The 16,901-nt window shown below is 53.0% G+C and overlaps 1 protein-coding gene across 6 annotated transcripts in view; it reads right to left on the reverse strand.

Moving 5' to 3' along the window:
- CDH23 (cadherin related 23) overlaps nucleotides 1–16,901 on the reverse strand; it is a 414,296-nt gene that overhangs the window by 5,236 nt on the left and 392,159 nt on the right. For 5 of the 6 annotated variants that reach the window (XM_078434342.2, XM_078434344.2, XM_078434341.2 and 2 more), the window contains 13 exons: nucleotides 14,481–14,939; nucleotides 11,304–11,420; nucleotides 9,981–10,205; nucleotides 9,218–9,387; nucleotides 8,858–8,995; nucleotides 7,841–7,960; nucleotides 6,130–6,307; nucleotides 5,761–5,972; nucleotides 3,217–3,408; nucleotides 2,950–3,063; nucleotides 1,970–2,099; nucleotides 1,610–1,861; nucleotides 1,368–1,529 (listed from right to left, as the gene is read on the reverse strand). In XM_078434342.2, the coding sequence (XP_078290468.2) occupies nucleotides 1,368–1,529; nucleotides 1,610–1,861; nucleotides 1,970–2,099; nucleotides 2,950–3,063; nucleotides 3,217–3,408; nucleotides 5,761–5,972; nucleotides 6,130–6,307; nucleotides 7,841–7,960; nucleotides 8,858–8,995; nucleotides 9,218–9,387; nucleotides 9,981–10,205; nucleotides 11,304–11,420; nucleotides 14,481–14,939 (2,469 nt within the window). Of the gene's footprint in view, nucleotides 1–1,367; nucleotides 1,530–1,609; nucleotides 1,862–1,969; nucleotides 2,100–2,949; nucleotides 3,064–3,216; nucleotides 3,409–5,760; nucleotides 5,973–6,129; nucleotides 6,308–7,840; nucleotides 7,961–8,857; nucleotides 8,996–9,217; nucleotides 9,388–9,980; nucleotides 10,206–11,303; nucleotides 11,421–12,374; nucleotides 13,014–14,480; nucleotides 14,940–16,901 lie in introns of those variants that run through there. The other variant, XM_060642492.3, reaches the window with a different exon arrangement.

Here is a 16,901-nt window from a genome sequence, read left to right on the forward strand (position 1 = left end):
CTGACAGAGAAGGTGGGGGGAGGGGGGGGGACAAGTGAGCATGAGTGTTCCGTTCATCTGAAGGAGCAGCAGTTCTGACCTCCACTTGGTGGGTTATTATCCTGGGAGAACGCAGCCAGTGCTGCCACAACCGGTGCTTCTAGAGATTTCTAAGGTTTTATTTAAACACTGCAAGTTAAAACACAACTGTGGGCTGCAGTGTCCCAAGGGTGACAAGTTTGGGACTCCACTGTCCCAGGCAGGGGCGATGGGAGACGTGTGAACACCTCGGTGTCTGTCTCCGTCACACACACGTGCACTTCAGAATTCCACAACCATACTAGAGACATAACCAGAGGTCGTACAGCAGTCTTCTCTTAGAAGACCATAGACCTGGGTTCGAGATCTGCCACTTTCTCGCTGTGTGACCTTTGGCAAGGTACACAGCCCCTCAGTGTCTTAAGTTACCAAACTAAGCAGTAGGAGATGAGAGGACATAGGGATGATGTCTGGTTGTGTGACTGGTTGTGAATTAGCCTTCAGAGGATGGTTAGGGGGAGCATATCTGAAGACAGAGGTGAAGGTCAAGATGGGATTTCAGGAAGTGAAGACAGGGCGAAGGCCAATGGAGGATGGTACAGAACAGGCTGAAGGAGTGAGTGGTGAGGGGCTCAGCTTGGGTGGGCATGGGGCCCTTATAGATAGTGGGGGGCTGTGGAGCCAGGAAGAGAGGGGACCAGGAGGAACACCTGGTGAGCTTTGAAAGCCAGGCCAAGGAGTCTAGACTGACCCCTGTAGGCGAGAAGAATGGGGAAGGTTTTGGGTAATGGGACACCCTCCAGGCCTTGCAGAACGTGACCCAAGAGGCTCAGTTGTCCACACAGGCCGACGCACAAGTAAACATGCACGCTTTCAGGTACATATGTGCTCTTTGAATTCTGGCTCCTCAGTGCTTAGCACAGTGCCTGGCCCGGGGGAGGGGGAGGTACATAAATAGGAAGATAGGTGGACACACCAAAAGGAGGATGGGAAGGTGGATGAATGGACAGATGGGTAGATGGGTAGATGGATGCATGGATGGGCTGACTGACACACGGGTGGGTGAACGGATGGATGAATAATGGATGAGAAGATGGGAGAGATGGAAGGAAGGAGAAAGTGGGTGGGTAGATGTAGAGATGGAAAGGGGGATCAGAGACTAGAAAGATCGGTGGGTGAATGAACGGATTAACAAATAGCTGGCTGAACGATGGCCAGATGGGTGGGTGGACCGAAGGACTGACATGGCTGGCTGGCCAGCCACTCATACCCTGTGGTGCCCACACAGACCCCATCTCCTCCAGACTACAGTCCATGCAGTGACAGAGGTCTTGGGTGGAGGCTCCTACCCATGGTGAAGACCTGGCCCACGTCCTCAGAGTCATTGGCAAGGGCCCGGAAGTAGTGGATGGCCAGGATGCTGTAGAAGACCAGGCTGTTGTTGCCAACGTCTGCGTCCAGGGCCAGCACCTGGATCAACTCTGAGCCCACCTTGGCATCGGTGGCCACTCCTGCAGAGAATGGGCAGGTGGGTGTAAGCGGCAGGGCAGGGGCCGCCCCGCCCCCCAGACCCAGGCTCTGGCCCCTGCACCTGCAGTGTACTCAGCCTTGGTGAAGCGCGGGGGCTGGTCGTTGATGTCTTCTAGCACGACGCGCACCTCCTGCAGGGTGAGGTCCGTGACCAGGTCGAGGGCTGGGGAGGGCCCACGGGGAGGTGTCCAGCTGCGATTGCTTGAGGCCTTGACGATGAAGGAGAAGACGGCTTCACGCTCCCGGTCCAGGTCCCGCAGCACCAGCAGACGCCCGTCAGGCTGCAGATGGAAGTTCTTCTCTTCGTTGCCGGCTGAGGATGGGACCACGGCACAGGGTGAAGGGGCAGGGCTGGGGTGGGGCATATTTGGGTCATCTCCAGCCCCAGGGTAGGTAGGGCACTAGCCCTGGCAGGCCCCACCTGCAATGAAGTAGTACACGATGGCGTTGGGGCCCTCGTCTGCATCCACGGCGCCTGTCACGTTGCCCACGAGGGTGCCACGTGGCGAGTGCTCAGGCACTGTCAGCAACTGGTACTGGGGGCTGCCTTTCTGCAGGGGGGAGGGGGATGTCACATGAGGGCCAAGGCCAAAGGACCTTGCGCAGTACCTTTGTAGGTGCTGAGGGACTTTATTGCCCAAGGCTTGTGGGGTGAGCAGGACCTCTGTAACCTCAGGGGAGCGTGGGCTGGGCCTGGTCTGGCAGGTTCTATGAAGTATCCCAGCACCTGAATGGATGTTTGAACAAGGGGGCACACTCTTTTAAAAAAAAAAAAATTTTTTTTTTTTAAATACTTATATTTTTGAGACCGAGAGAGACAGAGCTTGAGTGGGGAAGGGGCAGAGAGAGAGGGAGACACAGAATCTGAAGCAGGGTCCAGGCTCTGAGCTGTCAGCACAGTGCCTGATGTGGGGCTCGAACTTGGGAACAAGATCATGACCTAGACCGAAGTCGAACGCGTAACCCAGCCACCCAGGTGCCCCAAGGGGGCACACTCTTATATGCACATGGATGTGCACTCAGAGCCTCCAGGGAATGTCACCCCCATGTGCCCACAAGAAAAAACCCCATCAAGTTGTGGAGTATGAGTCTACACGAGCAGCTCGGCTGGCCCCAGCTTGGTGAAGCGGAGCTCAATTTCAGGTTTCCTGTGTGCTCTTGTGCGTGCAATTAGGTGAGTTATAGCTCTAGGGGTCAGGCGTATTTGCCTGCTTTTTTGACTGCTGGGTAGTGCCTTGAAATAGCAGCAGCTCAATAAATGTTGTAGGAAGTACATGCAGTTTCTGAACGTAACCACATGTATATGGCACAGTGTGCACAGGAGAGCCCTGCGTGTGTACTTGCAGGCGGGGAGTCCCTGTGTGGGTGCGGGTTGGGGGGAGGGGGAATGGGCGAGCTCACCGGGGGCCTCACAAAGAGAGGTTCGTTGTCGTCGATGTCCTCCAGGGCCACTTGCAGCGGCTGCATGGTCTCGTATGGCACTGGCTGGCCCAAGTCGCTGGCCACCAGGATGAGCTGGGGGGTGGAGGGGTACAGTCAGAGGAGGGCACTCCCTGGGGGCCAGGTCACCGCTCTTGTGGGCATTCTAGGTGGGGAGGTGGTGGCCCTGCGCCTAGAGGACAGCCCCTCTCTTGGCCCCGCCCCTCGCATTGGGGCCCGCCCCCTTACGCTGTACACAGCCTGTTTCTCGCGGTCCAGGCGCTGAGCGGTCTGGATGAGGCCGCTTATGGGGTCGATGGTGAAGTACTCCCAGTCCCGGTTGCCAGCCGTCTTCAGAAAGCTGTAGCGCACGGCCCCGTTGAGGCCCTCGTCCTTGTCTGTGGCATAGACCTCATATACATTGGAGCGCAGCGGGATCTCCTGTGGTGGGGGGTGGAGGGGCATGGCAGGGAGGCTCCTGGGCCATCTGAGAGAATGCCAGCTCCCACGCCCGGATGGAGCTCTTGTGCTTTGTCCTCACTTAGCAGAATGCCCTTGCCACCTTCTGGCATCCTTAGGAAACGCCTGCCTGCTTAGCTGGACTCTCCTGGAGTCTCGGCATCTGCTAGAGCGTCCCTTCACCCCACCCCCACTCCACTACCCAGTGATGGTCCCAGCTGGTCTCCATCCACCACGCTTCAAAGTCTTTCAGGGTTATTGCCCTTCCAGGGCCTTCCCCCGTCCCTCGGATCCCATTGCATGCTGAGATTTGGAAGGCAGAAGGGGAACCCAAAAGCTGAGGCCACAGCCACCATTCTGTTGCTCGGTCTGTCTTGCTCTCTGCTACCCTAATCACAGGAGCCTTAGGTGTCCCCAGACAACACCGTCTACCCAATGGGGTACATGAAAATGAGGGATAGGCTGGTAGGCTGACAATGGGTGGATAGAGAGGACACTTGGGTTCTGGTCTAATTCACCACGTGACTTGGACACACCACTTCACGTCTCTGGACCTCAGTCTCCTGATTCCCTTGAGTGAAGTCTCAGATATCAGCAAATCTGATGGGTATCATATACTGACCCATAATAAGCTGTACAGGCACAAGGCAAAGAGCAAGTTTCTTGGCTTTTAGCTGGAAAATTATCAGCTCAGCATGGTTTCACTGTTTATCTCACTGATCATGACAATCAGAAACTCTGAATGGCAGTTACATCTAATTAATGAAAAGTGGGATGACAAATAGGTAATTACTTAACGCAGCTGGTTCTCTGCGAAACACAAATCTTTCAAAATTTGGAGTCTTGAAGGGAAAAACGTAGCAAATGGGCCTTTGTTGTGGAAAAAGAACTAGATTATTATTAATTTATACCTTACCTCGTTCCACATAAAAAGATTTGAGACAATTTATAAGAATGTATAAGTTATAATAAGAGCAAACAAGTTAAAAAAAAATCGGGGTAAAGAAAAAGAAAATGGCGGCACCTGGGTGGCTCAGTCAGTTGAGTGTCTGACTCTTCTTGATCTTGGCTTGGGTCATGATCTTGTGGTTTGTGGGATCAAGCCCTGCGTCGGGCTCTGTGCTGACAACACAGAAGCTGCTTGGGATTCTCTCCCTCCCTCACTCCCTGCCCCTCTCCTGCTTGTGTGCGTGTGTGCTCTCTCTCTCAGAATAAATAGACGTAAAAACTTTTTTTTAAAAGGAAAAGAAAATGATTGGCAGGAAGATGGAAACTGAGGGGTAGGGGTCCAGGTTTGTGCACTAAGTCCCTGTGGGGTCATTTGGCATAGGCTGACTGCTCTGAGCTCCCTGGCGGGCAGTGCAAAGAGGACTACTCTGTCACTGCAGTAGGTGCTGGAAAAAGCAACTCACAAGGTAGGTGCACAGCGTTTCCTAGAGCGCAGCCCTGGGACAGATTTCTCCTGTGGGGCCTCTCAGAGGAGACAGAGTGACGACAAGGACTTGATGCTGACATTCTGAGAGGTGGAGGCATGCTGAAGTTTGGGGAACAGAGAGCAAGTGGGAGACACCCCGATTATACCACCAGGGGGCAGGTCGGGCCTGGGTGCTGAGAGGAAGGAGGGAAGGGGCAGATGAAGGAGTACTGCCTGTCTTTACAAGGCAATTTAAACAATATTTTTAAAAAGTTTATTTTGAGAGAGAGAGAGAGAGAGAGAGAATCCCAAGCAGGCTCTGCACTGTCAGCATGATGCTGGACATGGGGCTTGATCCCATGACCTGAGCTAAGGTCACGAGTGAGACCCTTAACTGACTGACCACCCAGGCGCCCCTACAAGGCAATTTAGAGCAAGGAACGAAAGGGTGGGGGAATTCTGGAACCTCAGCCACTTCCCCTTGTTTCTTATTTTGATGCTGGTACTCAATTCCTAGGCATGGTATCAGCAGGAACAACAGACAGACGGAAGGAACATGTGTGTTTATTTTGAGACACCAATATGGGGGGTGGTGTGAGTTTCCGGGGAGACTGGCTTTTCTGGTAGACTTCTCGGAGCAAGAGATGGGGCATCTAAAAAACACCCAGAAAAGTCACTTTCTCAAGGTCATTGGCTGGTAGCGACAGAGTCAGACTTGGGCCCCTTGTGCTGGCACAGCTCAGCTCATACTACTACCCGCTGTGTGACACTGAACAAGTCTGTCTCCCACTCTGGCCTCAGCTTCCCCACTTTCACAGAGGGGCCCTTTCAGTCTCCCAGGCGTGACTGCAGGAGGAGGGAGTGGGCCGGATATGGGAAGGGAGATGTTGGTGGGCGGGAGGACCAGGGGACAGCAGTACCTCTCTGATGTGGAGGACGGTGCCGTTGGGCGGGCGCACGAAGACGGGGCGGTTATCATTGACGTCGATGACCTCCACCAGGAGCATGGTGGTGCCCCAGAGTGGAGGCTGTCCGCCATCCGTGGCCACCACGGTCAGGTTGAACCTCTCGTAGGACTGCAGTGGCCGCTTTGTGGTCACCAGGCCTGAGTCTATGTCCACGTGGAAGGCCTCTGGCAGGTGGGACAAGAGAGCAGGGCCTGGCTCTGGCTGAGACGTCCTTCCCATCCCTCCTCCTCCTCCTCCTCCTCCTCCTCCTCCTCCTCCTCCTGGCCCTGGGGCTGCCCCTCTCACGCCCAAGGCATTATGGGTGGGGAGCAGACTACTTACCCACGCCAGGGCCCTCAAGTGAGTAGGCCAGCTCCCCATTGGAACCCTCATCCTGGTCGGTGGCCATCATGGTGATGACTGAGGTGCCTGCCGGCTCATTCTCATACACGCTTGTGCTGAACTGGGGCTTGGAGAACTGTGGCCGGCAGTCATTGACGTCTAGCACCTGGATGACCACCTGGGGGCGGGGGGGGAGGTTGAGGTCAAAGGTCAGGAGCATACTAGGTTGCTGCTTCAGGTGACCCGGTCACACGGCAGTAAGCCAGGGTGGACAGTGCCCACTGTTGGAGTCTGACCTCAATTTCTTTAACCCCGAGTCTCAGTTTTCCTCGCCGTTGGGGACAGTAGTATCTTATCTCTCAGGGGCTAGTGAGGCTCACCCATGATGGTATGTGTGCCCAATGCCTGGCTCAAGGAAATGCTTTGCAAATAGTACTGTGGTTACAGGATCATCTGCGTCTGGGCCCAGAAGCAGGGAGCCCTCCTCTCCTACCTCCTGCTCTGCCCTCTGCTGCTTCCCACAGTAGCCCTAGACATCTGACTCTGATCTCTGGATCTTAATGCTGGGCTGTGCTTCCTCCACTCCCAGAAGTTCTCTCTTGCCGGGGATCTGTGTCTGGCTTGGGACTTGGCTCCCTCTGCCGACCCCACAGCCCGGGGCGGGTCCTATGGACACAGCAGGTGAAGAGGCCCTTTCCCCGTGTAGCTCCCATGGCCCTGACAGCAGCCTCATCCGAGTCCTTCACGGGGGTGATTTCAAGAACCCCTCTCCGTGCACAAAGCACTTGCCAACTCCCCATCTCCCTGCCTCACCACTGCCTTGGGCAGGAAGCATCATCATTGCTGCCCTTTCTCCCATCCCCTACAGGTTTGACAGCTGAGGCTCGGCGAGGTCACATGCCAAATGCAGGGTGCTCAGCTAGTGGGATCTCTGTCTTCTGGCTCCAAATAATGGGCTTTTCCAGCACAGCACGTGTGACACGACACAGCCCATGTGACAGGGACAGGATTCGGGTACATGTGAGAGCTCCCAGCCCCTTCCCCCCCTACTTGCTCACAAGAATTTGTCTCTGCCCACCCAACTTCTCACCCACCCCCACCCTTTACCTTGGATGGTTAGGTTATTGCGGGAAGATGTGGAGGAACTGGATAGAGAATGACAGGACTGGAGAAGGCAGAACAGGGGGGACGAAAGAAGGAGAAAGCAAAGCCTCAAGGCATACTCTGGAGAGAAGTGGGGATAGGGTTTAGAAGGTGGTACGCTGGCCTCAGGGTGATGGCATCGGTGCTAGAACTGGAATAGGAATGGGTCTGGGAACTGGATCCCTCGCTAATGTTCTTCAAGAGACATAAATAAAGATAATCGCTCTACGATTATGTTTGGTTGCTAGACTGTTTCCTTCCGTGGGTCACCATGGACAGTGGGACACGTGGCGCCCCAGGTTGGACTCAAGTCACACTCAGGTGTTTTCAACTGCCTTAGCAGGGGTTTGGCACAAGAGATTTCTCTTCAAGAGTCCCTGTTTCCCCAAGCCACAGCCATTTTGACTCAGCCAGCTAAGCTCTTGCTGTCTCCTTCTCTGCCACCATGTCTCTGAGGGGACCGGGTGGCTCTGTTCCCACTCTGCAGCATTCTCTAAAGGAAAGGCTTTGCTCGATGCCTCCACACTTCTAGTCCTCGGTGTTCCTGGCCCAGGCTGGTGGCCCTTACCTGCACCGAATTTTCTCGGCGGTTGCTGGCTATATCTCCAGGGTTGTCTTTGGCCAAGGCAGTCAGAATATAGTGGTCCTTCTTCTCCCGGTCCAGAGAGGACAGCACATAGATGTCACCCTAGTAGGGGGAGGGTGGAATCAGGTCCTGCATCAATCCAACTGATATTTATTGAGTATACACTATACGCCAGACATCGTTGTAGGCTTTGCAGGTGCAGCACTGGACAGAACGGATGACCGCCCCTGCCCCCGTGGAGCTCTGATTCCAGTGGCTCCTCTTATCCCCAGTGCCCAATCCGCCTGGAGATGGGACGGTCAGCCCAGGATGGAAGTCACTCCCTGGCCAGGTATAGAGTGGTGCTCTGTAAATAGTTGCCCTTCCTAGGGCCGGGCCAGGACCATGACTGACTGTTCACACCGAGCAGGAAGGACAGAACCCTGTTGACAGGGCAGAGTTCAGGGGGATATGGGCAGAGAGAGGGAGTAGGAGGGAAAGTCCAGTTCCAGCCCAGCTCCTGGGGAAGGCCCTACCTGACCAACCGCCCCCAGGCCACCGTGGTCTCTCCTGTGCTGAACTAGCAGCTTTGAACCAATGTACAGTCATTTGAAGTCATCACCCATCCTTTCTCTTGAGTTTCTGCTCTCTCACAAGTCTGAGGCCTCCCTCCCCCGGCACGGAATACAGTGCTATGTATACAGCAGGAGCTCAAACACCGTGCCCACTTTCTGCAGAGCTTCCTATACCTCTCTTTTGATAGTTTTAAAAAGCAGCCTCATGGACTTGCATCAGGTTTTCTGGTTTGGGGGAATTCCAAAAGTCTCTGGCCCCAGGAAAGAAAGTGCGGTCTACAGGATGTCTGGGACTGTAGTGGGGCTTGCTGACTTGGTAAAAAAAACCTCTGAGGCTACAGACGTTCTGGTGGCATGACCCAGAAACCGGGATGACTATGATACTTTTGGTGGCTTTTCAGCCTACGACCCTGGGCCCTTCCCACTGCCCGGTTTGCCTGCTTACCGTAGCGGGGTTGATGGCAAACTTGCCCTCTCCATCCCCGAGGCTGTACTCAAGGAGGGCAAAGTTGCCTGAGTCGGCATCAGTCGCAGCGACTGTCAGGATGACCGTGCCCACAGGCACATCCTCAAAGATGGCCTCCTGGAACCCAGCGGGCAGGGAGAGAGAGTGGGCCAAGGTCAGTCCTGGAGTCTATGCCCCTTCCCTGAAAACTCACCATGGTAGACAGCCCAGGGCACCACGCTGCTCACGGGGTGGTCATGCCCCTGGGGCTCAGAGGCTGGCAGGGTAAGGGTAGAAGATGCCCGAAGGCCCCAAGGAATGGGCACAGGTCCTGACCCAACTTGTTGCCTGGCCCCCCACCTGGTAGGAAGGCTGGTCAAAGATGGGGTTGTTGTCATTGATGTCCACGATCTCCAGGTAGACAGGGATCTCAGCTGCCCGGGGCGGAGACCCGTTGTCTGAGGCCCTCACGGTAAAGTTGAGCCAGTGTACTTCTTCATAGTCCACTGTCCGGTTGGCAATGACTTTCCCTGAGACACAGAGGCACTTGCTGCCAGTTTTGCCACTCCTCACACATGGAAACTCTCCAAAGTATAAAGAGAAGGATCTGGAGCCCTGAGGGGCAGATGTGGTCTCCTGAAGAAGGAGAGTGGCCCAGCAGCACTGCCTAGTGGCAGGCCGGCCAGAGGCCGACAGCAACTGGTGTCCAGCTCTTCTCCTCACTGGAGGCGAGAGAAAGCTTTTCACAAGTCAAAGAGGTGAGTACAGGCAAGGCCGGGACCACCTCGGAGAGATCGCTCTCTTGGCTTTCTCACCCCCTCAGTGATCCTGAGCACAGAAACCTGGGTGGTGGAGATGCTGGTGGCATATCATCCCAGGTTCCCAGCGGCCCTCAAAGGGCCGGTCCAGCCCACCCCCGGGACCAGGCGCTCTGTCCCTTCCTGTGGTTTGGGCATCCGTGAGTGACGGCAGTGTGGGCCATACTGGATCTGGCCCAGCCCACTGAGGGGCTATGGTGGGGTCCTGCCCGGAGGGTGACAAGTGGGCCACGGTCCCTTGTGGAGGCTAAGCAGGAACAGACACATGTCCCCCAATCTTCTTCTGGCAGATTTTTCCCACCTACCTGCTGAGGAGTCTTCCAGCTGGACATAGCCTGGGGGCATCAGGTCCAGCAGAGTGTAGGTGATCAGCCCATTGAGGCCCTTGTCGGGGTCCACAGCTGCCACGGCAATGAGTGTGGTGCCTGGGGTGGCCCCCTCCAGAATCCGCTCCGTGTAATAGGTGATCCCGAAGGGCTTGAACTGGGGCGTATTGTCATTGACGTCCAGGATGTTGACTGTCAGCTTGGCTGGCGTGGAGGCAGGAGGTGAGGGTGACGTGAGGGGTGCCACTGTGGCTGGACCAGGCTTCCTAAGTCTCAGTCAAGGCTGGAGAGGGTGGGGCCTTTCACTGCCCTCCCGGGACTCCCTGGAGCTTGACCCAACCCTTGTGTGGTAGCACGTGACCCTTTTCTCTGGTCTGGTTGCTCACTCTTCCGTAGGGGAACTGGCTGGGTGACCTTGGTGGAGCTGCTGGCCCTGACTGTGCCTCAGTTTCCCAGGCTGTCCAATGAGGTAGGACTATGATGGTCTTTAAGACCCTTGCCACGGTTCAGCCTTCTACTTCCTGTCTGAGTCGTCCCCTCCACATAACCTGCCCCGGCCCTTTGCCCTCTGAGTGGAGAACATGTAGGCCATGACCAGATCTGCTCTTCCTTACTGAAAACTTGGGCCTCTGGTCTGTAATAATAAGCAGCCAATATCTGCCAGGCCTATCTCCCCACCCCAGCCGCTGTCCATGCCTCATGGACATGAGGCAGAGGTGGCAGAGGTGACTTGAGGCTACCCCTTCTCCACATCCCCCTCCCCTTCCCGCTCCGCCCACACAAAATCCCGGAGCCCCTCCCAGCTCATGCCTAGGGCTGCAGGCGGTGGGGGGGGGGGCGGCCATGTGCCCTTCTCTGCTCTGGCGCCTGTGCCCTCCAAAGTGGTGTCGTGGCCTCCACAGACATTCATGTTTCCTTGCACTTTCCTGTCTCTGGGCGGACCCCATGGCTTCCTATCAGATCTGAGGTTCCTGTCACACATGCCAGCCACACCTCCTTACTAGTTCTGATAATGAGATTGTGGCCTATGTCTCTGTTGTTCTGTCATTTTCTCAGGGCCTGTCCAGTCTCTACCCAAGCCTCCTTCCCACTCTGAGACTTTGGGTTCAAGATCACACATAGCCCTGGGCTTCTGGACCCCCATCGTTGAGCTCTGACCACCGGGACACAAGGCCACCCTGAGCCTCGCGGTAGCTGCCACCTCTCATGCTCTTCGCATAGCCTGATGCCCGTTCCCAGCCTGCTGCCCCTGCCCTGATCGGCTCTGAGTGACCCAAAGGAGATGCCCGGGGGGAGCCTTACCATTTGGCACGCTGACAGAGTGCTCTGGTAGGTCACTGGCATTGTCGATCACTGAGAGAGTGACTTCATAGGTGGCAACCAGCTCCCGGTTCAGTGGGGACTTCACCATTACAGACCCTGTAAGACCAGACTAGGTTCAGTCTGAGGGGAGCCCCCTAAAATCTGGGCCTCCCAGGGGCTCTCCTGGCTAGCTCTCCCAAACCACACCAAGGGCAGTGGTCCCCAGTAGAACTGGGACAGGCTGGTGACATCTTTGGCTGGGATGAGGCCACAGCCACCTGCAAGCTGGGGGCACCTCAGCCCCTCACTCACTGCTTACTAGCCAGGTGGACTTGGGAAAATTATTTAACATCTCTGTGCCTCTGTTTCCTCATTTATGAAATGAGTACCTATTGCATAGGGCTATTTTGAGGATTATGGAAGTAAAACGAGTTTCCATTTGCAAAGGGTTCAGAACAGTGCTTGGCATAGTGCCATGTAATCGCTTGTTCCAAGAATGCTTACATTCTACAACAATGTGAGTATACTGAACACTATTGAACTATTGAACTATTGAATTAAGATTGTGCATTTTATGCTCCGCGCATTTTATCACTTAAAAATTGCTTGTATTCTAGGGGGACCAAGTATAAAGAAGGTCAAGGCAGCTAAGAAGTCCTGAGGGTATTCCCTGGAGGGGATGGTGGTGGGGCAGGCTGGATAGTCAGGCCGACCTCTTTGTCTTGATTACGTGGGCATGACAGGGCCTGATTGTGGGGAACGAGGACTGTCCTGTGGAAGTACTAGCAAGGACGTGTTCTCTTTTCTCCTGCCCACTGACTCCCACGGCTGCTGCCTGCCCCTGAATCGCAGAGGAACCTTCCAGAGGCTTGGGCTTGGACTGGACAGACCTAGCTGGGCCAATCTCAGGGCTGGCTCTGTTGGAGGGCCTGGTGGCCAGATCCTAGGTGAAACTTGCTCTCTCCAGCTCCCTCTCAGAAAGTGTGGCCTCTGGGATTCCCTTCCCCCTTGGCAGATCCCCTGCTGGGCTTCTGTCTTCCTCGGGTCCCCAGCCATGGGGTGGTCACTTACCCTGGGCCGCTGCCTCCTCCTCCTCCTCCTCTTCCTACTCTCGCTCCCCGTCCCCGAGGTTGGGGAGCGAGGATGGGGAGAGGGTGGCTGCATTCAGTCTGCAAAGGCTGGGCCACGGCCTGGGCCCCACAGGATGGGAAGGGTGGTAGGGGTGTGGTATGGAGGAAGGCAATGGGGTGAAGCAGAGATGAGGTGGGAAGTGACAGAGAAACAGAGCTCAAACCTGCAGGCCTGCCAGCCATGAGGAAGAGAGAAGAGGGTTAACATCAGTTAGTTCAGGGTGCAGAGGGGATGGAGTAGAGCAGGGCATGGGGAACGGTAGGGTTCAGAGCAGACCAGGGCAGGAGGTTTGAGAGGGAAGGGAGTGGAAGGGAAGAGGCAGGGGGAAGGAAGCCAGGAGCAAGTGGGAGCCCCATTGGATAGAAGCACTCAGGAGACTGAGGCTCTGGCAAGAAGAAAGGGGAGGGAAGGTAAGCAGGTGAGGTAGGGAAGTCATGAGGAAGAGGGGGCAGAGAAGACACTGGAAAGAAAAATAGAGAAAAGAGAATCAGTCATAGGGAGGGAGAACAGAGAAAAGTGGTAGTAGAGGCATCAGTGGAACATAAGGTGGAGCAGGGTGCAGGGCAGCTTTCCATGGTTCTTACCAACTACTGTGGGGGGAATTTTGCTAACCTGGGACACGGCTAACCTGTCTAAATTCTCCTAGTGCTCATGGTTTTCCTGTCTTCTTTTTAACTCTGGGCCTCAGATGCATATTGAGTGAATCATACTCTTTGGTTCACTGCACCCTGTGGTCATTGATACCACTCTTGTTTTATGTATGTATCTATTCCCTTTTATTCCCACACTCCTCTCCCTCTTTCTCCCCTTGGTCAATCACTGTAATGGACTGAAGTATATTTTTCACTTGAAAGTGTTCCTGAAAATCATGTATTGTGTTTGTGTATTTTACATTTACACAAATGGGATTGTGGTATATATATATCCCATTCTAAGGTCTACGCACATTTCTCTGTGAATGTAATCTACTGCTTCTGATTGCTGCATGGTATTCATGGGGTACACTCACCATGTTTTACTCTCCAATCTCCTAGGGATAGATGCCCAGGTGGCCTCCAACTCCCACCACCAAAAACATGGCAGGAAACATGACATATAGTCCTGTTACTGACCTGAGAATGTCCTTGGGACACATACCCAAGGAACAGAATTGTTGAGTCATGGGGTATGAGTGTACTTTGTGCTAGATTGCTGTCTAGATGGTGGAAGTGGCCTAGACTCCAAGAGTAGTATACGAGTGTTCTGATGTCCCCATATTGTCACCAATACTCAATACTGTCCAGCATCCTAATATCTGCTAATTACATATGGAAAACTGTTATCTCACTGCTGTTTTACTGTGCATTTCTCTGAATAACAATGATTTTTAGCATTTTGTCATAGCCATATTAGTTTTCTGTCACTCTTCTGGGCCTTCCAAGAAGTGTAGTTGTAGGGGTCCCATGTCCCCTTCCTAACTCCCTGGAGTAGCAAAAACATGAAACTTTTGGGAAAATGGTAAAACCATCAAAATTACAATAATGTGCGTAGATCGTGAAAGATAAACCACAGTTCTCCTTGTTTTGTGATAGTGTAAGAAAATCATCAAGGGTATATATAAAATTTACAGTGGCCTAAATGACTAGCATACATATGAAGAAAGTGTCAACCACCTGGGTATTAAAGAAATACACATTAAAACAAGGTATGATTTTCCTATACAACTACAAATGTGAAAACTTAACAGTGTTTATTTAGTACTGGCAAGAGTGTGGTGAAATGGGCGTTCTCATGGAACGCTGGTAGAGTGAGGGAATCTGGAAGGCGAGATGGAACTGGTCCAAGGAGAAGGAGGAGGAGAGAAGAGAGAGGGAAGGAGCCAGGGAAGGGAGGAAAAAGAGAGGGAACAATGTGGTGTGGGGGTAGGGGAAGAGAGTAGGAGGAGCAGCTGAGGGAAGGGGAGGAGCAGAGAGGGAACAGAAAGAAGGGAGCATCGGGAAGAAAGCAGAGGGCAAGGAGACGGGCAGGGAGTCAGGGGTGGGGTGGGAGGGGAGCAGGCCCTTGTACCTGTGTTGATATTCACAGCAAAGGCATCCTCCTGGTCAGGCACCAGGCGGTCAGTGTCGTCCTTGGCCACGATGCCGATGATGTGGTACTCCAGCTTTGGGTTGAGGTCGCGGTCAATGGCGGTGACGTTGGCAATGACAGTGCCTGGCTCAGCCGACTCCAGCACGCTCACCGTCTGGATGGGGTTGAGGAACTCAGGACGGGAGTCATTGATATCGTCGATCAGGATGGTGATGATGGCCGTGCCTGAGAGAGGAACGGTGCCCCTGTCGGTGGCCACCACTGTCAGCCGGTAGGATTCCTGCTCCTCCCTGTCGATGGTGGCGTTGGCGACACGGATGACCCCAGTGACTGGGTGGATGACGAAGCGGTCCTGAGCCCCAGCTTCTATTCGGTAGATCAGCTCCCCATTGAGGCCACTGTCCCTGTCCGTGGCTGTGGCCTGAAGGACTGAGAATCCTGTGGGGGTGGGTATGGGGAGTGACTGAGCAGAGTGGCTTCTTCCAAAAACCTTATGCCAGATACATTTTTGGTGGTTCCTAAGGGCCCCTCTTGCCACCGTCTTGCCAGTGGTTATCTTTTGTATGTTTCCCATGTTTGAAACTTTGTAGGTAAATCGTATCTCATTTTATTTCATATTCTGTGATTAAGAGATTGAAAAATTTGTAGTAATTTAACGATTAGTTGTATCTTGTGCAAATTGTCTACCTTTGACCTCTGTCCATTTATCTGTCAGTTTGTACAAATTACATAGTTATGGTAACTGGTGACAGATACCTTTTTCTCAGTTTGTTGTCTCCCTTTCGATATTGGTTGTTATTATTTGGTGTAAAGAAATTTAGGGGGCGCCTGGGTGGCGCAGTCGGTTAAGCGTCCGACTTCAGCCAGGTCACGATCTCGCGATCTCGCGGTCCGTGAGTTCGAGCCCCGCGTCAGGCTCTGGACTGATGGCTCGGAGCCTGGAGCCTGTTTCCGATTCTGTGTCTCCCTCTCTCTCTGCCCCTCCCCCGTTCATGCTCTGTCTCTCTCTGTCCCAAAAATAAATAAATAAATAAAAAAAAAAAAAAAAAAGAAATTTAGTTTGGTATGCATCAAACTATAATAGTTTTCCATTTTTAAGATTTGTTTTTCGTATGCTTAGATCCTCTTCGTCAGAAATCAGAAAAATATTTACCTAGAGTTTTTCCTTTTATTTGTAAATGCTTTCTACTCTTCTGTATTTTCTCTGGAGTGTCTTTAGGTTTCATCTCAGTGTCTGATAGAGGGTGAAAATCTACACTAAATATTAATAGATATTTTGTACATTAGGTAGGTTTCACAACTGACCTCACTGTGCCCCCCACCCTTGATTTAAAATATTTGATTTGTAAGTAATCTCTACACCCAGTGCGGGGCTTGAACTCACAACCCTGAGATCAAGAGTTGCATGCTCCACCCACTGAGCCAGCCAGGAGCCTTTCATTGTTTCCTTTATTACATAATATTACCTTCTTTAATTGACCAGTATCTGTTTCTGGGTTACTCTGTCCCAGAGTCTTGTATCATGTGGTTTAAAAAAAACTTTTTTTTTAAGTTTATTTATTTATTTATTTATTTATTTATTTAGAGAGCATCAACAGGGGAGGGGTAGAGAGCAGGAGAGAGAGGGAGGGAGGGAGGGAGGGAGGGAGGGAGGGAGGGAGGGAGAGAGAGAGAGGGAGAGAGAGAGAGAGAGAGAGAGAGACACACACACACTCCCAAGCAAGTTCTGCATTGTCAGCACGGAGCCCAATGCGGGGCTCGAACCCATGAACCCTGAAATCATGACCTGAGTGGAAATCAAGAGTCTGATGCTTAACCGAGGGAGCCACCCAGGCGCCCCTCATATCATATGCTTTTAAAAACCGCAGTTTTGTAATACGTAATAATATCTGGTAAGGCAAATCTGTCTTATTTATACTTCTATCTCAAAATGTTCTTATTCTTACAGATGACCTTTAGAATCAAATATAACCCCCAAACCATATTTGGTTTTGCTGGGAATCACATTAATCCTATTTTGACTTTAAAACAGTCAGTTTTAGGGGCACCTGGGTGGTTCAGTCAGTTAAATGTCCGACTTTGACTCAGGCCATGATCTCGCAGTCTATGAGTTCGAGCCCCGTGCTGACAGCTCAGAGCCTGGAGGCTGCTTCGGATTCCGTGTCTCCCTCTGTCTCTGCCCCTCCCCTTTATGCGCTTGCGCGCGCTCTCTCTCTCTCAAAAAATAAATAAACGTTAAAAAGAATTTAAAACAGTTTTTCCATCCAGGAACACAGATGGAACATATCTTAATAATCTCATTTTACAGATAAACACTGTGTCAGAGCAGAGAATTAAGCGTGGCTTGGTTTCTCTGACTCCCTCTCCAGTGCTCTCTCCAACCCCCTACTGCCCGTCTTT

This window comes from Panthera onca, chromosome D2 (assembly GCF_046562875.1).
Source record: "Panthera onca isolate mPanOnc1 chromosome D2, mPanOnc1 haplotype 2, whole genome shotgun sequence".
NCBI lineage: Eukaryota > Metazoa > Chordata > Mammalia > Carnivora > Felidae > Panthera > Panthera onca.